General features: G+C 43.9%; 1 protein-coding gene across 1 annotated transcript in view; it reads left to right on the forward strand.

The window, feature by feature from the left end:
* ntan1 (N-terminal asparagine amidase) overlaps nt 1–23,194 on the forward strand; it is a 30,255-nt gene that overhangs the window by 1,086 nt on the left and 5,975 nt on the right. The window contains exons 2-5 of the mRNA XM_078240891.1: nt 6,720–6,822; nt 14,605–14,670; nt 18,788–18,896; nt 21,204–21,277. Coding sequence (XP_078097017.1) covers nt 6,720–6,822; nt 14,605–14,670; nt 18,788–18,896; nt 21,204–21,277 — 352 coding nt within the window. The remainder of the gene's footprint in view (nt 1–6,719; nt 6,823–14,604; nt 14,671–18,787; nt 18,897–21,203; nt 21,278–23,194) is intronic.

The following is a 23,194-nucleotide window of genomic DNA, read 5'->3' on the forward strand; positions in this document are numbered from 1 at the left end:
CACGACCCATTGTAGTTTCTTGCGGTCTTGGGCAGAGCAGGAGCCATTCCAAGCTGTGATACAACCAGAAAGAATGCTTTCTATGGTGCATCTGTAAAAGTTGGTGAAAGTTGTTGCGGACATGCCGAATTTCCTTAGCCTCCTGAGAAAGTAGAGGTGTTAGTGGGCTTGTTGCCTGTGTGTACACAGTGTCTGAAGGGTGAGGCTGCCACTCAGAGGAAACATTGCACATTCAGTGTTCAGTGTATACAGCAGGTCTTGAGTTAATTTTGCATGCCTTCCAAGATATATTGATGAGGAAGTGAATAGATTTCTACAATGACAGTTTAAATAACCGTCATAAACTCACCTAAGAGGCTTTTTTATTTGTTTATGGGATGTAGGCGTCGCTGGATAGACCAACATTTATTACCCATCCCTAATTGCCTTTGAGAAGGTGGTTGTTGAGTTGCCTTCTTAAACCACTGCAGTTTGTGTTGAAGTTACATTAACTCCAGAGTCACTGAATTGCGATGGTGAAGAAGGAGGCCATTTGGCCCATCCTGTCTGCACTGGCTCTCCAAACGTCATCCTAACTTGGTGCCTTTTTCCCCATATCCCTGCATATCGTGTCTATTCAAGTAATTTTCTAACACCATCTTGAATGTTTCAATTGAACCTGCCTCCCCTACACTTCCAGGCAGTGCATTCCAGACCCCAACCACTGGCTGTGTCAAAAAGTTATTTCTCACATCACATTTGCTTCTTAAAACACCTTAAATCCCCTCATACTTGATTCTTTTACGAGCAGGAACAGTTTCTCCCTGTCTACTCTGTCCAGCCCCCTCATGATTTTGAACATTTCTATCAAATCTACCATCTTCTCTCCAAGGAGAACAGTCTTAACCTCTCCAATCTCTCCTCATGACTGAGATTTCTCAGCCTGGACCAGGTCTTGCTGCTTTTGGACATGGACTGCTTCAGTATCTGAGGAATGGTGTTGAACACTGTGCAATCACCAGCGATAGTTGTATATTGTAAACACCACTGGTCTGGAATTATTTCCGGAGGTTTTATCACATTATCAATATTTGGCCTTGGTCCAACATCACAAATAAAGAGCCATTATGTGGCTATTTATCTAATTTCTGTTTGTGGGATCTCTCTTGTGCACAAGCTGATGGCTGCATCCTGATCCGTGACATTATAACACATTTCAAAAAGTACTTTGTCAACAAAGAGCCTTGGGTTGCCTGAGCTCATGATAAACTTTGCATAAATGCAAATCCTTTCTTTACAATACTCTGCCTCCAGCCCCATCTGCTGCCTTATCTCCCAATATTAAACCAAAAATGTGTTTTTTTTCCTCCTGGATTGCACTCAACAGTGTCTTGGAAAGCATAGAATGGCAAGAGGCCATTTATCCCATCGAGTCTGCACTGACAACAATCCCACCCAGGCCCTATCCCCGTAACCCCACATATTTACCCTCCTAATCCCCCTGACACTGAGGGAAAATTTAGCACGGCCAATCAACCTGACCAGCACGTCTTTCGGACTGTGGGAGGAAACCGGAGCACCCGGAGGAAACCCACACAGACTCTGCACGGACAGTGACCCAAGCCAGGAATTGAACCCTGGTCCCTGGCACTGTGAGACAGCAGTGCTAATCCACTGTGGCGCCCCTGATTGTTCCCAGAGACTCCACTACAATCCTGAATGAAGGGTTGGCAAACTTCTGAAGGGTAGGCAGACCAACAAAATGAGCCATATAAAATATGAGGGAATGAGCTACTGGCTGAAGAAATGAACTGTGAATAAATTTACTTTTAAGGTTTTCCTCCTTGGATTAGGGAAAGTGAAGGATCAAACGAAATACGAGTTATTTTAATAACACTAAAGAAATTAAATGATCATAGATCAAAGAATCCCGACAGTTCATGTTTCATTCCCTCCCCCTGCAGTATAAATAACTCCCACTTTCTCTGCCTTTTAGCTTTGACAAAGAGTCATCTGGACTCGAAACGTCAGCTCTTTTCTCTCCTTACAGATGCTGCCAGACCTGCTGAGATTTTCCAGCATTTTCCCTTTTGGTTTTATTTAGTGCAGAAGTGGGCCATTTGGCCCATTGAACCTACACCGACCACAATCCCACCCAGGCCCTATCCCCATAACCCCACGTATTTACCCTGCTGGTCCTCCTGACACTAAGGGGCAATTCAGCATGGCCAATCCCCCTAACCCGCACGTCTTTAGAGAGAAGAGTAAGAAGTCTCTCAACACCAGGTTAAGGTCCAACAGGTTTATTTAGAATCACGCTGCTCCTTCAACAGGTGTCTCCGGAAGCTCGTGATTCCAAATAAACCTGTTGGACTTTAACCTAGTGTTGTGAGACTTCTTATTGTGCCCACCCCAGTCTAACGCTGGCATCTCCACATCTTAGAGAGAATATGGCATGTCATGTTTATTCAGTTTTAAGTTGCACTTTCCAGAATAATCAGTTCTGCTCTTTTGAGAGATAAAGGAGTTATTGTCTTATATTGGTGTCTTTTAACTGCTACCTTGTGATTTTAAATCTTTGTAAGCCTGTGCCCTTTTTTATATTTTTGATACTGGGAAAGCAGCTCACGCTGACAGTTTCTGCTCCGTAAACCTTGCCTTGCTTTTCTTGAGAGTGGGCACTTGACATGCTGGTCAGGTTGATTGGCCATGCTAAATTATCGCTCAGTTTCAGGGAGATTAGGAGGGTAAATATGTGGGGTTACGGGGATAGGGCCTGGGTGGGATTGTTGTTGGTGCAGGCTCGATGGGTCGAATGGCCTCCTTCTGCACTGAGGATTCTGTGCTGTCTAAGACACTGTTGAGTGCATGGGATGGCTGCTGAGACGAGAGGGTATAGAGGGATATGGGCCAAATGCGGGCAATTGGGATTAGCTTAGGGGTTTTAAAAAAAGGGCGAGAGGGTACGACACAGTTTCACCTAGAAAGCTGCCTAATGTGAGCAAATAGCAATGCCGAGGAAAACCTTGGAAAAATTGAGTGAAATATGTTGAATTGTGTAAAGCTTTGAAAAGTTGGGACATAGAGTCATAGAGGTTTACAGCATGGAAACAGGCCCTTCGGCCCAACTTGCCCATGCTGCCCTTTTTTTAAAAACCCCTAAGCTAATCCCAATTGCCCGCATTTGCCCCTATCCCTCTATACCCATCTTACCCATGTAACTGTCTAAATGCTTTTTAAAAGATAAAATTGTACCCGCCCCTACTACTACCTTTGGCAGCTTGTTCCAGACACTCACCACTCTCTGTGTGAAAAAATTGCCCCTCTGAACACTTTTGTATCTCTCCCTCACCTTAAACATACTATGTCCTCTAGTTTTAGACTCCCCTACCTTTGGGAAAAGATATTGACTATCTAGCTGATCTGTGCCCCTCATTATTTTATAGACCTCTATAAGATCACCCCTCAGCCTCCTACGCTCCAGAGAAAAAAGTCCCAGTCTATCCAGCCTCTCCTTATAACTCAATCCATCAAGTCCCGGTAGCATCCTAGTAAATCATGGAGTGATATCATGGAGCTGAGATGAATGACCTCCAACCACCACACCCATCTTCCTTTGTGCTGGGTATGACTCCAACCAGTGGAGGGTTTTCCCCATGATTCCCATTGATTCCAGTTTCACTAGAGCCCCTTGATGTCACACTCTGTCAAATGCTGCCTTGATGTCAAGGGCAGTCGCTCACTCCTCATCTCTGGAGTTTTAACTTTTTTGTCCATATTTAAACCAAGGCTGTAATGAGGTCAGGAGCTGAGTAACCCTGGCAGAACCCAGACTGAGCAGCAGTGAGCAGGTTATTGCTGAATAAGTGCTGCTTGATTGCGCAGATGATGACCCCTTCCATCTCTTATGATCGAGAGTAGAGTAATGGGGCAGTAATTGGCTGGACTGGATTTGTCCTGTTTCTTGTCTACAGGACATACCCGGGCAATTTTCCACATTGCTGGGTAGATGCCAGTATTGTAACTGTACTGGAGCAGTTTGGCTAGGTGCGTGGCAAGTTCTGGAGCGCAAGTCATGGTGGATGGGAATCGATTGCTTCCAGTGGTTAGGTGAAAAGCACAAAGTGACAGATACAGGATTAAAATAAAGGAAAACAGAGGACAGGGGAGATTTCTTTACCAGAGTTGGAGGGTGTGATGTTTGCATTCATAGCTTCTGGCTATGCCAACATTTGAAATTCGATTTAGATAGGAGTGTGAAGGACAATGAGTTGAAGATACACAAATGTGTTCAGAACTATGTTCTCAGGTTGATGGTAAGTGCTGACATGAATTGTTTGGGCTGGATGTCGGTTTCCATGTTGTAACACATTTATTTCAATATATTTTAAAATAGAACAGTACTGCTGCAGATCCATTAGGTCCAATGGAATGATTTGGCTTAATGCCCTCAACCCATAGTAACCTGTGAATGTGCCGTTGCGTAATGAGTGCTGTGGTTTGGGTGTAACAATGCCCAGCCCCTGTTTGTATTGGATTGTTTGTGAATTCAAGTTCATGCATTGTTGTAAGAACATTTTAATGAAGCTGATCATCCTCAACACCGGTGCCCCACAAGGCTGTGTTCTCAGCCCCCTACTATACTCCTTATAACACCTATGACTGTGTGGCCAAATTTCCCTCCAATTCAATTTTCAAGTTTGCTGACGACACCACCGTAGTGGGTCGGATCTCAAAACAATGATGAGACAGAGTACAGGAATGAGATAGAGAATCTGGTGAACTGGTGCGGCAACAATAATCTCTCCCTCAATGTCAGCAAAACGAAGGAGATTGGCATCGACTTCAGGAAGCGTAAAGGAGAACATGCCCCTGTCTACATCAATGGGGACGAAGTAGAAAGGATCGGGAGCCTCAAGTTTTTAGGTGTCCAGATCATCAACAACCTGTCCTGGTCCCCCCATGCAGACACTATATTTAAGAAAGCCCACCAATGCCTCTACTTTCTCAGAAGACTAAGGAAATTTGGCATGTCAGCTCCGACTCTCTCCAAATGCACCATAGAAAGCATTCTTTCTGGTTGTATCACAGCTTGGTATGGCTCCTGCTATGGAACTACCTTGGTATGGAACTACAAAAGAATGTAGCCCAATCCATCACGCAAACCAGCTTCCCATCCATTGACTCTGGCTACACTTCCCGCTGCCTCGCAAAGCAGCCAGCATAATCATAGAAACCCTACAGTACAGAAGGAGGCCATTCAGCCCATCGAGTCTGCACCGACCACAATCCCAGGCCCCACCCCCAGATCCTTACAGATTTACCCACTAATCCCTCTAACCTACACATCTAAGGACACTATGGGCAATTTTTAGGATGGCCAATCAACCTAACCCGCACTTCTTTGGACTGTGGGAGGAAACCGGAGCACCTGGAGGAAACCCACGCAGACACGAGGAGAATGTGCAAACTCCACACAGACAGTGACCCAAGCCTGGAATCGAACCCAGGTCCCTGGAGCTGTGCTACCGTACCGCCCTCACGGGCCCCACGCACCCTGGACATTCTTTCTTCCACCTTCTTCAGTCGGGAAAAAGATACAAAAGTCTGAGGTCATGTACCAACTGACTCGAGAACAGCTTCTTCCCTGCTGAAAACCGAACATCTTTCTGTTTTCCATATTGCTTTGCAACACAGGCATGTAACTTTTTCAGGATGGCAACCACCCCCCCCCCCCCCCCCCGGGCACAGCCATGGATCAATTATAGTGCCCTGTTGATGCCTGTGAAAAATCAGCTGCCCTGGATAGGTTGGGCATTAAATCTATGAAAGGTCTTGTGCATTGTGTGTGTCTCCCTCCTGAAGAACAAACAGAATTACATTGCTGAACTCTTGGACATGCACTCAGTTTGCACTGTGGGTAGATTCCTGCCGTCTGGAGTAACTAATTCATTCATGGGTACGTCACCCAGTCCATCATGCAAACCAGTTCTCTTCCCTGTTGCCATCAGACTTTTGAATAGACTTACCTCGCACTAAGTTGATCTTTCTGTACACCCTAGCTATGACTGTAACACTGCATTCTGCACTCTCTCCTTTCCTTCTCCCCTATGTACTCTCTGTACGGTGTGCTTTGTACAGCATGCAAGAAACAATACTTTTCACAGCACGTGTCAATAATAAATCAAAGCAAATCATTGCGTATTAGTGTGTCCCTGGATGATTTAATATGAGCTCTGCTCTGCATTGTCAATCCAAAAACTTGAAACTACAAAGGATCAAATTCTGCTTCTTGCAACCCGAAATGGAGTCCTTGTTGAATTTGCTCATCTCCCTGGCTCGGATAATTCATTGCAAGAGAACAAAACGAATTTAGAGGATAGTGGAAGATATAATTGTTAAATACTCCAACGGGGAAACTAAATTTCTTACTCTGGGATCCATTATTTTTCAGGTGAGGTAGACTACTTTAGAATCATAGAATCCTACAGTGCAGAAGGAGGCCATTTGGCCCATCGAGTCTGCACCGACCACAATCCCACCCAAGCCCTATTCCCGTAACCCCATGCATTTACCCTAGCTAGTCCCCCTGACACTAAGGGGCAATTTAGCGTGGCCAATCCACCTGACCCGCACACCTTTGGACTGTGCAGAATAACCAGAAATGGATGCATGCTACCTCACTGAAAATAAGTCTTATAATGCACAATCGTAAACACAAATGTTGTTATTTCATGTAGGAAGGTGCAAATGCTCTGAAGTCAAAGCCAGTGTGCACTATCGATCCTAAAGGTCTTCTGTATGTTCTGCAAAGGGAATTTGCAACAACAACTCCTAAGGATGGTAAGCGTCATTATCTTTCACATTGCTGAGGGTAAACTTACACGAATGAAGAACATAAGAAATAGGAGCAGGAGTAGGCCATCTAGCCCCTCAAGCCTGCTCCGCCATTCAATAAGATCATGGCTGATCTGATAGTGGGTTCAGTTCCACTTACCCGCCCGCTCCCCATAACCCTTAATTCCCTTTATTGGCTAAAAATCTATCTATCTGTGACTTAAACACATTTAACGAGGTAGCCTCTACTGCTTCATTGGGCAGAGAATTCCAAAGATTCACTACCCTCTGGGAGAAGAAGTTCCTCAACTCTGTTCTAAATTGATTCCCCCGTATTTTGAGGCTATGCCCCCTAGTTCTTGTTTCCATTGTAAGTGGAAATAACCTCGCTGCTTCCACCCTGTCTAGCCCCTTCATTATCTTATATGTCTCTATAAGGTCTCCCCTCAAACTCCAGTGAGTACAGGCCCAGTCTACTCGATCTCTCCTCATAAGCTAACCCCCTCATCTCTGGAATCAACATGGTGAACCTTCTCTGTACCCCCTCCAAAGCTAATATATCCTTTCACAAATAAGGGGACCAAAATTGTACACAGTACTCTAGGTGCAGCCTCACCAGTACCCTGTACAGTTGCAGCATGACCTCCCTGCTTTTATACTCCATCCCTCTCATGATAAAGGCCAACAGGTATATATGGATTTTAGTAAGGCGTTTGATAAGGTTCACCATGGTAGGCTTCTGCAGAAAATGCAGATGTATGGGATTGGGGGTGATCTAGGAAATTGGATCAGGAATTGGCTAGCGGATAGGAAACAGAGGGTGGTGGTTGATAGTAAATATTCATCATGGAGTGCGGTTACAAGTGGTGTACCTCAGGGATCTGTTTTGGGGCCACTGCTGTTTGTAATATTTATTAATGATCTGGATGAGGGTATAGTTGGGTGGATTAGCAAATTTGCTGATGACACCAAAGTCGGTGGTGTGGTAGACAGTGAGGAAGGGTGTCGTAGTTTGCAGGAAGACTTAGACAGGTTGCAAAGTTGGGCCGAGAGGTGGCGGATGGAGTTTAATGCGGAGAAGTGTGAGGTAATTCACTTTGGTAGGAATAACAGATGTGTTGAGTATAGGGCTAACGGGAGGACTTTGAATAGTGTGGAGGAGCAGAGGGATCTAGGTGTATGTGTGCATAGATCCCTGAAAGTTGGGAATCAAGTAGATAAGGTTGTTAAGAAGGCATATGGTGTCTTGGCGTTTATTGGTAGGGGGATTGAATTTAGGAGTCGTAGCGTTATGTTGCAACTGTACACAACTCTGGTGCGGCCGCACTTGGAGTACTGTGTGCAGTTCTGGTCCCCACATTACAGGAAGGATGTGGAGGCTTTGGAGAGGGTGCAGAGGAGGTTTACCAGGATGTTGCCTGGTATGGAGGGGAGATCCTATGAGGAGAGGCTGAGGGATTTGGGATTGTTTTCGCTGGAAAGGCGGCGGCTAAGAGGGGATCTTATTGAAACATATAAGATGATTAGAGGTTTAGATAGGGTGGATAGTGATAGCCTTTTTCCTCTGATGGAGAAATCCAGCACGAGGGGGCATGGCTTTAAATTGAGGGGGGGTAGTTATAGAACCGATGTCAGGGGTAGGTTCTTTACCCAGAGGGTGGTGAGGGATTGGAATGCCCTGCCAGCATCAGTAGTAAATGCGCCTAGTTTGGGGGCGTTTAAGAGATCCGTAGATAGGTTCATGGACGAAAAGAAATTGGTTTAGGTTGGAGGGTCACAGTTTTTTTTTTAACTGGTCGGTGCAACATCGTGGGCCGAAGGGCCTGTTCTGCGCTGTAATGTTCTATGTTCTATGTTCTATGTTCTAACATTCCATTTGCCTTCTTGATTACCTGCTGCACCTGCAAACTGAGTTTTTGTGATTCATGCACAAGGACCCCCAGGTCCCTCTGCACAGTAGCATGTTGTAATTTTTCACCGTTTAAATAATAGTCCATTTTACTATTATTCCTTCCAAAGTGGATAACCTCTCACTTGCCAGCATTATACTCCATCTGCCAGATCCTTGCCCACTCACTTAGCCTATCCAAATCTCTCTGCAGACTCTCTGTGTCCTCCTCGCAATTTGCTTTCCCACTCATCTTTATGTCATCTGCAAACTTTGTTACCCTACACTCGGTCCCCTCCTCCAGATAGTCTATGTATATGGTAAATAGTTGAGGCCCCAGCACCGATCCCTGCGGCACGCCACTAGTCACTGATTGCCAACCAGAAAAGCACCCATTTATTCTGACTCTCTGCTTTCTGTTAGAAAGCCAATCCTCAATCCACGCTAACACTTTACCCCCAACTCCGTGTACCTTTATCTTATGCAGCAACCTTTTGTGAGGCACTTTATCGAATGCCTTCTGGAAATCTAAATACACCACATCCACTGGTGTATTTATTGAAGAAATGAAATCTGTGTCCAAGTTTTCCAATCTCCAGGTTCATTTTAAGGATCTGATTTATTCATTTTCATTTTCTTTCTCCGAAATTAATATCTGTCCACTGGCCGTACTATGTGGAGCTGATCCAGTCGCTTTACAAAGTTTGTTGGAGTCATTTTTGTGCAGTAGGTGGCAGTCTAACTACAAACATTAAAAAAGTTGTTCCATAAGTTCAGTTTAGTTTGTTACTTCCTTGTCTTGCCGTTATAGTTGGAGTACAAAGTCTCACAACACCAGGTTAAAGTCCAACACGTTTTTTTGGTATCACGAGCTTTTGGAGCGCTGCTCCTTCATCAAGTGAGTGGAGAGCAGTGCTCCAAAAGCTCGTGCTACCAAATAAGCCTGTTGGACTTTAACCTGGTGCTGTGAGACTTCTTACTGTGCCCACCCCAGTCCAATACCGGCATCTCCATGTTATTGTTGGAGACATGGTTGGAGTTGTATCTAACAGGAAGATGGTTGTGGTTATTGAAGGTCAGTCATCTCAGCTCCAGGACATCACTGCAGGAATCCCTCAGGGGAGTGTCCGAGGCCCAACCATCTTCAGCTGCTTCATCAATGACCTTCCCTCCGTCATAAGATCAGGAGTGGGGATGTTCACTAATGGCTGCACAAGGTTCAGCACCTTCGCGACGACTCAGATACTGAAGCAGTGCATATCTAAATGCAGAAAGATCGGGAAAATATCCAGTCTTGGGCTGACAAGTAACATTCACACCACACAAATGCCAGGCAATGACCATCTCTGTCTCGGCAAAGCAGCCAGCATAATTAAGGACCCCACACACCCCGGACATTCTCTCTTCCACCTTATTCCTTCGGGAAAAAGATACAAAAGTCTGAGGTCACGTGCCAACCGACTCAAGAACAGCTTCTTCCCTGCTGCTGTCAGACTTTTGAATGGACTTACCTTGCATTAGGTTAATCTTTCTCTACACCCTAGCTATGACTGTAACACTACATTCTGCACTCTCTCATTTCCTTCTCTATGAACGGTATGTTTTGTCTGTACAGCACGCAAGAAACAATACTTTTCAATGTATGTTAATACATGTGACAATAATAAATCAAATCTCCAACAAGAGATAATCTAACCATCACGCTAAGCTTTCAGTGGCGTTACTGTTGTGGTTTTGGTCATGATAGCTTTCAATATCAATCCGTATACAAGTAGACACAGGAGTTGATTAGCATTGCAACTGGCCGTTCCTTACTGTCGCTGGGTCAAAATCCTGGAGCTCCCTCCCTGACAGCACTGTGGGTGTACCTACCCATGCAATGTTTCAAGAAGGCAGCTCACCACCACCTTCTCAAGAATAATTAGGAATGGGTAATGAATGCTGGTCTAGCCAGCGATGCCCACATCCCATGAATGAATACAAAACAACTCATTCACGTTCTATTCCCTCTCCACCCATCTTATCAATTCACTTCAGGCGGGACAGTAAGTTGCAATGAGGAAATAAGAAACCTATAAATAGATATTGATATGTTAGGAGAGTGGGCCAAAATGTGGCAGATGGAGTTTAACGTGGATAAGTGTGAGGTCATGCATTTTCGTCAGCAAAATGGGAAGGCGACTTATTATCTAAATGGGGAGAGATTTCTGGGTGCTCAGGTACAGAGGGATCTGGGTGTCCTCGTTCATGAGTCACAAAAAACTAGCATCAGGTACAGCAGATAATAATGAAAGCGAATGGAATGTTGGCATTTCTAGTTAAAGGAATAGAATATAAAGGTAAGGAAGTATTGCTGCAACTATACAAGGCATTGGTGAGGCTGCACCTGGAGTATTGCGCACAGTTTTCGTCCCCTTATTTGAGGAAAGGTGTAGTGGCATTGGAGGCAGTTCAGAGGAGGTTCACTAGATTGATTCCAGAGATGAGGGGTTTGTCGCATGAAGAGAGATTGAACAGTTGAGGCCGATACTCTCTGGAATTTAGAAGAATGAGGGGAGATCAAATTGAGATCTACAAGTTGATAAAAGGTCTGGATAAAGTAGACGTGAAGCGGATGCTTCCTCTTGTGGGGCATTCTGGGACGAGACGTCTTAAGATAAGGGGTAGCAAATTTAAAATAGAGTTGAGGAGAAACTACTTCTCCCAAAGGGTTGTGAATCTGTGGAATTCGCTCCCCCAAAGTGCGGTGGATGCTGGGACGGTGAGTAAATTTAAGGAGGAGTTAGACATTTTTAATTGGTAATGGGTTGAAGGGTAATGGGGATGAGGAGCATATCAGCCATGATCGAATGGTGAAGCGGACTCGATGGGCCGAATGGCCTAACTCTGCTTCTATATCTTATGAACTGTTAAACTTTATGCACTTTGATTTTAAATTCCATTAACGTTATCTTGCTCACTTTTAACCTGATGAGAACAAATGCAAGGGCAGAAAGGGTGACGGTGTCTCTTGTTTTTGCTGGTTTTGAGAGGGAAAGTACCTGATGAGAGAGAACTTTACAATGTAGTTAACTTGGAGACAGGGGAAAAAAAAGATAACTGGTCAGTTTTTTTCGAATGAAGTCCAGGCAGCAGAACAAAATCTCATTGACAAGTTGAGCTCAGAGGTGATTTAATAATGATGGGAGGGAAGTGAGACAAGGACATGGGCTAAGACCTAATGCAGTTGATAGCCTGTGGGAGGTTTGGATTGATGGATAAGAGGAAGAGGGCATGCAACAGGCAGCTGAATGATCTCAATCTTTATGGCAAAATAAATCCACAAGTTGCCCATAGCAGTTGTTGGAGATAATCTTTGTAAGCCTGTTCCCTTTTATTCTTTTTGATACTGGGAAAATAGCTCATACTGACACTTTCTGCTCCATAAACCTTGCCTCACTTTTCCTGAGAGTGGGCACTTAAAAAGTCCATCTTAATTTTCTTTGTAAAGAAGCTATCTTCATTTCTACACGTGATTCTTCGTATAATATTGGGCTCCAATAATAGGATGGCTGCTGAGACGAGAGGGTACGACACGGTTTTACCTCGAATGCTGCCTAATGTGAGAAAATAGCAATCCCAAGGAAAATCTTGGAAAATTTGAGTAAACTAGGATGAATTGTGTAAAGCTTTGAAAAGTTGGGACATGGTGGATGGGAATCGATTGCTTCCAGTGGTTAGGTGAAAAGCACAGAGTGACAGATACAGGATTAAAATAAAGGGGAACAGAGGACAGGGGAGATTTCTTTATCAGAGTTGGAAGGTGTGATGTTTGCATTCATAGCTTCTGGCTATGCCAACATTTGAAATTCAATTTAGATAGGAGTGAAGGAAAATGAGTTGAAGATGCACAAACATGTTCAGAACTATGTTCAAGATGGCGTCAGAGCGTGGTGACATCTTTGATTTGATTTATTATTGTCACATGTATACAGTAAAAAATATTGTTTCTATACAGAGAAAGCATATCGTTCATAGAGAAGGAGAGAGTACAGAATGTAATGTTACAGTCATAGCTAGGGTGTAGAGAAAGATCAACTTAATGCAAGGTAAGTCCATTCGAAAGTCTGACAGCAGCAGGGAAGAAGCTGTTCTTGAGTCGGTTGGTACGTGACCTCAGACTTTTGTATCATTTTCCCGACGGAAGAAGCTGGAGAGAGAATGTCCGGGGTGCGTGGGGTCCTTAATTATGCTGGCTGCTTTTCCAAGGCAGCGGGAAATGTATACAGAGTCAATGCTTGGGAGGCTGGTTTGCGTGATGAATTGGGCTACATTCACGAGCTTTTGTAGTTTCTTGCAGTCTTGGGCAGAGCAGAAGCCATACCAAGCTGTGATACAACCAGAAAGAATGCTTTCTATGGTGCATCTGTAAAAGTTGGTGAGAGTCGTAGCTGACTGCCAAATTTCCTTAGTCTTCTGAGAAAGTAGAGGTGTTGGTGGGCTTTCTTAACCATAGTGTCGGTATGAGGACAGGTTGTTGGTGATCTGGGCGCCTAAAAACATGAAGCTCTTGACCTTTTCTACTTTCTGGCGAGCGGTCCCGATCATAGCCTCTAATTCTATCTTTTACTCTCAATCTATGCTCTTAAAACTGAACTCTAACTTTTAAACTTCTCAATAATGTTAATGCTATATTTTGCACTCTCTCCAACCTTCTCCCCTGTGTACTCTATGAATGGTATGTTATGTCTGTATAGCGTGCAAGAACCAATGTTTTTCACTGTATCCTAATACATGTGACAATAATAAATCAAATAAATGTTCTCAGGTTGATGGTAAGTGCTGACATGACTTGTTGGGTTGGATGCCTGTTTCCATGTTGTAACACATTTATTAAGAATGGAGCCACGGGGAGAAAGCTTTAGTGCAACATTTATTAGTGAAAGAAAGGGTACTGGCTATCTAATTTTCCCAGGATATTTCTAGAGTAGTAGATGGCATTGGCAGTGGAGAGTGAGGCGGGACATCATTTGATGTAATTCGGCCAGACTCTGTATTGGATGCTTAATCCAGTTCTCATAGAATCCCTACAGTGCAGAAGGAGGCCGTTCGGCCCATCGAGTCGGTACCAACCACATTCCCATCCAGGCCCTATTCCTGTAACCCCTGCTTATCCCCCTGACACTAGGATCAATTTAGCATGCCAATCAACCTGAACCGCACATCTTTGGACTGTGGGAGGAAACCTGAGCACCCGGAGGAAACCCACGCAGACACGGGGAGAACGTGCAAATTCAGCACAGACAGTGACCCAAGCCTGGAATTGAACCCGGGTCCCTGGCGTGGTGAGGCAGCAGTGCTAACCACTGTGCCACCGTGCTGCCCCAGTTCTGTGATCAGTCTTTGTGTTTTGAATTTGAACAAGAGAAAATGGAGGCTGTACTAGGAAGATGGGAGAAAGTAAAGGCTTTTTGGGGTTAAGGACACAAGCCATCTATTTTATGGACTTTTGCCTAGTAGGTGAGGCTTCTGCTCTGGATTCAAACCCATCTATGTCACCATGTTATGAATGCTTAAATGGCAAAAATTTGATCAGCTATTTGAGTTCAAAGTAGCTGCGTGTACTATGCTAAGCAGGCCAGGTTAAGCATTTAACTGAATGTGGACTGTTAGTTTAACGCTTGCAGGTGTGTTGTTGGGCATGTTTAGTGTGTTATATTTATACAGTGTTGTGAATCAGTCTGATCTCACTCTTACACAATTCTTTATGATCAGGATGCAACCTGGGCAAATTACTTTAACTTCGGCAAAAGTAAAATTTCCATTGATCCTTAGAGCAGAGATGGGAATGCTCGGGTGAAGAAAACATGTTTCATGTGAAATGCAGAGACATTGACTCATTTTCCCATCTTTGATCGCAGATTCTGTATCTATACTTGGAACAGAAGATGCGACCACTTGCCACCTGGTGGTTCTGCGGCACACAGGTAATGATGGGATGTTACACAGTGTAGTGTACGGTGTAATTGAGCTGTAAGCTTTATGTTTGTGATGAATCAAAAGTTCATTGTGTAAAACAGTCTGGAGAAGCGCCTGCCTTCTTACCAAACCAGAATGGTCACAAACTTTCCAATCTCTGAAATTTGGCATTTTTAACATTGAACCCTATTGAGCAAGTAATATAATTGAGTGTTAGATATTTTAAAAAGTTCTAATGTTATAATCCTTGCCAGCAAGACCAGGAATTATTTCTTGCCCCTGATTGCCATTGAGAAACATAGAATTTCGGATCAGGAAGAGGCCATTCGGCCCTTCGAGCCTGCTCCGCCATTCATTACGATCATGGCTGATCATCCAACTCAATAGCCTAATCCTGCTTTCTCCCCATAACCTTTGATCCCATTCGCCCCAAGTGCTATATCCAGCCGCTTCTTGAATACATTCAATGTTTTGGCATCAACTACTTCCTGTGGTAATGAATTCCACAGGCTCACCACTCTTTGGGTCTCCTCATCTCCATCCTAAATCGGGAACATCTTCTCTGCATCTACTCTGTCTAGTCAAATGGTGAACTGTTGGTAGTCTGTGCTGCAAGATAGTGAGTTCTAAAACTTTGACCTAGTGATGATAGAGGAATGAGATTATGTGACCAAGTCAGTATAGTGCAGTGGTGAGCGACCTGCAGCCCGGGGCCCATGTGTGACACATCAGCAGCTCACAATATATTTTGTTCACCGTCGCTCGTGCACAGAGTTACCACATTCCAATGGTTTCCATCACATAGCTTTTCTCACTTGCAAAGGGCGAGTGAAGTGAGATGCGTGCTGATTGCTCACAACATTGGCTGAGCGAACCGTGCGTTCCCTCTGCGTCCAATCAAAGAGTAAATTATTTCTTTTGTTTTCACCACTTGAAGTTGATGATGGTTCATAGAATCCCGACAGTGCAGAAGGAGGACATTCGGCCCATTGAGACTTCACCAACCACAATCCCACCGAGGCCCTATCCCCATAGCCCCACATATTTACCCCGCTAATCCCCTGACATTAGGGTTAATTTAGCACGGCCAATCCACCTAACCCGCACATCTTTGGACTGTGGGAGGAAACCGGAACACCCGGAGGAAACCCACGTAGACACGGGGAGAACGTGCAAACTCCACACACACAGTGACCCGAGGCCGGAATTGAACCGGGTCCCTGGTGCTGTGAGGCAGCAGTGCTAACCACTGTGCCACCATGCTGCCCTTTTTAATATATGAATGATTTAAACATTTTCTATTACTTGTTATGAAATATTCAGAATGTATTAAATCTATTCAATCTTATTCAAGGGTCATAGTTAGTCAACAAACCTGATTTCAATCTTGTGACCCAGTGAGATGAAGGAGGGTCACTCATGCAGCCCACTCACCAGCCTAGGTTGCCCATCACTTGTATAGTGTGTGATTTGTTACACTGTGTGACTGCAAGTGAAAATGAAGCAATGGAGATCAAGGGTTTTACTGAAGAATTCCTTGTCGACGAGCTGCATTGCATCCTGTCAATATTACATACTGCAGCCACAGTACACCAGTGATGGAAAGATTGGCCATTTAGCCTGATGGATAGAATGGCAATTAAATGGGTTGCTTTGTCCTGGATGGTGTTGAGCACTTTATGTTGTTGGAGCTTCACTCGCTCAGGCAAGTAGGGAGTATTCCATCACACCTTGTAGATGGGAGGAGCTACATCTTACAACATAATGAACTGTGTATAGAATTGGATTATTTGGCTAATTGTAGGTAAATGAATAGTTCATAGAATCCCTACAGTACAGAAGGAGGCCATTTGGCCCATCGAGTCGGTAGCGACCACAATCCCACCCAGGCCCTATTCCTGTAACCCCAAGCATTTAGCCTATAATCCCCCTGACGCTAAGGGGCAATTTAGCATGGCCAATCCACTCAACCCGCACATCTTTGGACTGTGGGAGGAAACTGGAGCACCCGGAGGAAATTCATGCAGACATGGGGAGAACGTGCAGACTCCACACAGACGGTGACCAAGGGTCGGAATTGAATCTGGGACTCTGGCTCTGTGAGGCAGCAGTGCTAGCCACTGTGCCGCCCGTGCCATTGTATGATTTGCCTGAAAATGAGATGAGGTTGGTTTAATAAAAACAAGTGGATGACTCCATTACTGATTTTTATTTACTGTTTCATTTTCGTTCATCTTCTGACCCCAGATCCAAGCTATCTTTGTAAATGGGATCCAGAGGAGATACAGTGTTCTAGTTTAATAGTTATCACTGAAACTTTTAGATAGTATTTCACATTGTGCTGGTGTAGAATGTACAACCAGTTTCATCATTTAAAACAAATGGAATATACTTAGTGTGATTTCCTTCCACTTTCTTCAGCTGAAGACTGGTTGCTGTGGTTGTAACTGTACTGATATCAATTGGTCTTTTCTACTTTGCCTCATGGTTGTCCTTTGTGAATGGATTTACAGAGAATGAATGCACAGAAGCAGGCTATTCGGCCCGACTGGTTCCTACCAGTGCTCCTTACGAGTGTCCTCTCACCCTACGTCATCTAACCCTATCAGCACAAACCTCTATCCCGTTCTCCTGCATGCATGTGTTTATCTAGCTTCCCCTCAACTGTATTTGTGCCGTTCTTTGTCACGGGTTCCATATTCTCACCAGGCTGTGGGAAAGGAACAAGTTTTTTAACCATTGGTGGTATCCCAGATGTCTCTGACGCTGCCAGCTTGCTCAGTGCCCGTGGACAGACAGAAGATTTTAACCTCTGTGCACGAACCCTCCACCCCCAGTCATCTGTTTGAGTTCAGAATTCAGTTCACATTTATCTTGAATCTTTCATTTAAATTCTTGTCTATTTTTAATACATTTACCTCATTTAGGAGGCGACGATGGTGCAATGGTGATGTCACTGGATTAGTAATCCAGGCTAGTATTCTGGGGACATGGGTTCAAATCCCACCGTGACAGCTGGTGGAATTTAAATTCAATTAATAAATCTGGAAAATAAAGCGAGCCTCAGTAATGGTGACCACGAAACTATCATCGGTTGTCATTTAAAAACCCATCTGATTCATTAATGTCCTTTAGATCTGCCGCCCTTACCTGGTCTGGCCTACATGTGACTCCAGAGCCACAGTAATGTAGTTGACTCTTAATTGACTTCTGAAATTGCCCGGTAAGCTACCCGGTTCAAGAGCAATTGGGGATAGACAACAAATACCAGCCTTGCCAATGATGAATGCCAAGGAATAATGAAGAAAAAACAGAACATTTCACTTATGCATTGTAAGGGTTTTTCAGAGGCTAAGTATTGAGTTTAACTTTAGCTAATACAAAGACTCGCGATTACAGTATCCTGGTGAAAGATGTTCTTTATTGACCAACGTACACTGGGAGAGAAGGATTAGGCAGTCCAACACTTCTCTGAAGTTACATCACAGTGGCAATACACTTATACATTTTTCAAAAGACATTTTACCCGCCCTCTGGCTCATCCCAGTCGGAAATGAACCAATCATTATTAGTACAAGTCAATCATTATTAGTTAATGCCATAGACCTTGGGCAATTACAGATATCTCTGACAGCATGGGAACAATAAGTTTTGGCGGTTTCTACCTGACTTTCCCATGGACACCTCTTGCCAGTTCTACACTCTTATCTGGTTGAAGACCCTGCCTACTCGTTGAGCTGTCTGGAACCACTAGCTTGTCCTTGCTCAATGAATATGTCTCACTGTGCTGTCTGGTATCCATGCTGATAAGAGTTATGCTTCTATGAATATTATTATAAGGAATGTGGTTCACTTTACTGGCCTATTTCCCATGATGCCTTAGAACTCTGTGCCATCAGCCGAGCTGTATGCCTGTTCAATAATACTTTCAAAAAGTACGTGTTTAAATCCTCGAACTGTGGATATATGTGTTTCTATGCAGACAGTACCTCTAAAATATATATATAAGGCAGTCTGTGATTCTTATCCTAAATTAATCCACTCTTTTAATAGTCTTTGTTAGTGTTTTAATCCCAGAGCATTACAAATTCCTCTAACACGCATGTTATCCGGATTTATTTTTAGGGAGTGGGGCTACGAGTTTGGGGCATTGTGATGGATTAGAAACCGAATTGATGGTGTCTTTAATGTTAAATGCTGTGAAGTCCTTGTCCGTTGGATGTGATTCTGGAAGGTAAGATCTTAGTGCTGTACTGCTGGGAAGGGGAAGCCTTCAGTTCACACCTGATGTATTCCAACAGGTAGTTGCATTTTCATGTAATAAATGATGGTGGAGAAACTCAGCAGGTCCGACAGCATCTGTGGAGAGAGAATAGAGCCAACGTTTCGAGTCACGCTGACTCTTGGACCTATTCTCTCTCCACAGATGCTGTCAGACCTGCTTCGAAAGGTTGGCTTTATTATCAGACTTGCTGAGTTTCTCCAGCATTTTCTGTTTTTGTGTCAGATTCCAGCATCTACATTTCGCGTTTAATAAATAATGGTGATTTGGAGAATTTCATGGTCAGGTTTTTTTTTTGAAGTTTATTTATTAGTCACAAGTAGGCTTACATTAACACTGCAATTATGTTATTGTGAAAATCCCCTAGTCGCGCCACACCGGTGCCTGGGAGGGGCAATTTAGCACGGCCAATGCATCTAACCAGCACGTCTTTTGGACTGTGGGAGGAAACCGGAGCACCCAGAGCAGGCACGGGGAGAACGTGCAGACTCTGCACAGACAGCGACCCAAGGCCAGAATTGAACCCAGGTCCCTGGTACTGTGAGGCAGCAGTGCTAACCACTGTACCACCATGAATGAATGAAGATCATTGTTCAAAACTCTCATGGGTATCAGTTGGATCTGTTCAATCTTCTTTCATAAGACAAGCCCTTCATCGCAGGAATAGTCGCGTGAACTTCCCTCAACCGTTTTTGATGCAATTGTAGCTTTTTTCCCCAAAATGGAGACCAAACCTGTACACAGTACTTCAGGTGTGGCCTCCCCCAAGGTCCTGTGCAGCTGCAGGAAAGGTCCCCTACTTTTACTACGAGGGGAATGGAATATAAATGCCAATATTCTTTTTGTCTTCCTAATCACTTGCTGTACCTGAATACTAACTTTTTTGTGAATCATGTATCAGGTCACCCAAATTCCTCTGTTCCACCGAGTTCTGCAATCTGTCTTAATTTAAATAATATACTGCTTTCCAACCTTCCCGCCAACGTTCACATTTCCCTCTATTATATTCCATCTGTCACCTCCATCTGAGGCAGACCGATGGACAGTACAGAGAGAATAAAAGATCAATTTTAGCCCAGACTTGTGGGTTTTTTTGTTTTATTCAGGTCAAAACTATTGAAAACACAGTAATTCTGTATAAAGCAGTAATTAACACACTTTCACGTCAGGTTGAATTCCATATTGCAATTCCACGATGTATGCAAGGACATGCGGGCGGCATGGTGGTTAGCACTGCTGCCTCACAGCACCAGGGACCCGGGTTCGATTCCCGGCTTGGGTCACTGTCTGTGTGGAGTCTGCACGTTCCTGCGTGGGTTTCCTCCGGGTGCTCCGGTTTCCTCCCACAGTCCAAAGATGGATTGGTCATGGTAAATGCGCAGAATTACGGGAATAGGGTGGAGAGGAATGGACCTGGTTGGATGCTTTGCTGCAGACTCGATGGGCTGAATGACCTCCTCCTGCATTGTAGAGATTCTATGGTTCAGACACTAATATCCTGCATCAGTGTATAGGGTGGGTTTGTAGAAGTGTATCTCCTTGAGCAGCCTAACTAGCTACCTTAGTTGTTAAGGTAGTTGCTAGGGCCAAAAAAAAATCCGATGTTTCAGTCCCCTACAGAAGAGAAAAGAGCCATTTAGAAGCAGTCTTGACAATAGAACTGCTGCCTCACAGCACCAGGAACCCGGGTTCGATTCCCGGCTTGGGTCACTGTCTGTGCGGAGTCTGCGCATTCTCCTCGTGTCTGCATGGGTTTCCTCTGGGTGCTCCGGTTTCCTCCCAAAGTCTGAAAGATGTGCTGGTTAGATGCATTGACCATGCTAAATTGCCCCTTAGTGTCAGGTGGATTAGCAGGGTAAATACATGGGATTATGGGGATAGGGCCTGGCTGGGATTGTTGTCGGTGCAGGCTCGATGGGCCGAATGGCCTCCTTTAGCACTGAAAGGATTCTATGAATATCACGATGAAGGAAGTGATCTGGATTGCTCGGAATCTTTCCAGTTAACGATCAAGACTGAACGCCATGTCGACTGTCTAGTATCCTTCCGTTTCACCCACATTGTTATGGTTATGTGCATTTATAATGAGACCACATGAAAAAAAATATTTGGGGTTCTTTTCCAGCCATGTGGCTCCTCTCCAGGAACCTGGTCTGATTTAAAGAATATTAATGTGTGCGATTAATCCGTAGGATTTTCCAACTGATACATTTTCTTCCAAAAAATGTTTTGTGGATTTATTGTAATTTTGTATTTGAGGTATGAAGCTCACCTTATCGGAGGATACATTGATGAAAGGTCATCTTCACAGTCACTCAGTCTTGAACTGCTCGGTAGGTTTTAATATTTTACTATTAAGACATTTGGAAATTTAACAATTTCGCATATTAATGTATTTTTGTGGTTACATGGTGAAAAACAAAGAAATTGCACTATGATTGAAATTGTTGTAAAAAACACAATTAATATTTTATTAATAATATCTTCTATTTTTACTTCTTTGGTTTTTGGTTAACAACGTAAGAACTAGGAGCAAGAGTAGACCATCTAGCCCCTTGAGCCTGCTCCGCCATTCAATAAGGTCATAGCTGATCTTTTTGTGGACTCAGCTCCACTTACCCGCCCGCTCACCATAACCCTTAATTCCTTTACTGTTCAAAAATTTATCTATCCTTGCCTTAAAAACATTTAATGAGGTAGCCTCAACTGCTTCACTGGGCAGGGAATTCCACAGATTCACAACCCTTTGGGTGAAGAAGAACCTCCTCAACTCAGTCCTAAATCTGCTTCCCCTTAATTTGAAGCCATGCCCCCCTAGTTCTAGTTTCACCTGCCGTTGGAAACAATCTCCCTGCTTCTATCTTATCTATTCCCTTCATAATCTTATATGTTTCTATAAGATCTCCCCTCATTCTTCTGAATTCCAATCTGTTTAATGATAAGACCCCAATCTCTGGAAAATGGATTTTGTAAGTTTCTTTTCTTCCTTTATGATTTTCCTCTGGGAATATATTGTGATTTTTAAAAACCCTCCCTATCACTGTCATCTCCTCTAGCCCAACAACCCAGAGAACTTTGCGTTCTTTCAATTCAAGCGCCTCATGCATCCCTAATTCTATCCTGCCCTCCAGTGGCTGAAGTGCCTTCAGCATGAGGAGGTGATGGCTTCATGGTATTATCACCAGACTATTAATCCAGAAACTCAGCTAATGTTCTGGTTCGAATCCTACCACGGCAGATGGTGGAATTTGAATTCAATAAAAAAAATCTGGAATTAAGAATCTACTGATGACCATGAAACCATCTGGTTCACTAAAAGGGAAGGAAATCTGCCGTCCTTAACTGGTCTGGCCTACATGTGACTCCAGAGCCACAGCAATGTGGTTGATTCTCAACTGCTCTTGAAAGGCAACTAGGGATGGGCAATAAATGCTGGCCAGCCAACAACGCCCATGCCCCATGAATGGATTAAAAAAACGCTTTCTAGGCACAGTGCTCTGGAATTTCCTCTCTAACTTCTTTACTTCTAACTTCCTCTAGTCCTTTAAGATGATCTGCAAAGCCTGCCTCTTTGATAAAGTTTTTGGTCACATGTCATTATATAATCATTATCTCTCTGTGTCAGATTTTCTGTTAATGCTCATGTCAAGTGCCACGGGATGCTTTATAAATTTCTCTTTTGGGTGGTGTCTTGAGCATTTATAGCCTGTCCCTTATGCAATTCCCTTACTCAAATGTGGCCCTCAGGCTGAAAGGTTTACCAACCTTGAATTAGTGAGGTTGACCTCTTGCCTTAGTCTGTGGACAAAGAACATTTTCTGCTTTAATTAACTCACAATGAGTATTCCACCATCGACTAAAACATCTGTGTTAGTGGTCAAAGGTGTTTTCTTGGGTATATGACCATTTTAGATATTTGACTGCAGTGTTTTGATCCCAGTTAACAGGTTTAACACAGCAAAGACCAATGCTTACATGATACTGGAACTAAGTCCTTTGGTTGGAGAATTGAAAACCCTCACTTCTCAGCTTGTAACTTCTAGCTGTCCTCTGATTATACTCAGAACAGTTTGAAGTCAGAACAGCTTCCTAGAACACCAGGGAGAGACTCTGGTCAAACCACCAACAGCAGATTTTCTACTGCAGAAAGGCAAGAAGTCTTGCTTTCAGCTAACCAGCAGAATTCCCAAAACCAGGGAGAGAGAGAGAGACAGTTCTTTCCAGCTTGATGTCCCTTCTAAAATTAAAAC

The sequence above is a fragment of the Mustelus asterias genome, chromosome 23, assembly GCF_964213995.1.
Source record: "Mustelus asterias chromosome 23, sMusAst1.hap1.1, whole genome shotgun sequence".
Classification (NCBI taxonomy): domain Eukaryota; kingdom Metazoa; phylum Chordata; class Chondrichthyes; order Carcharhiniformes; family Triakidae; genus Mustelus; species Mustelus asterias.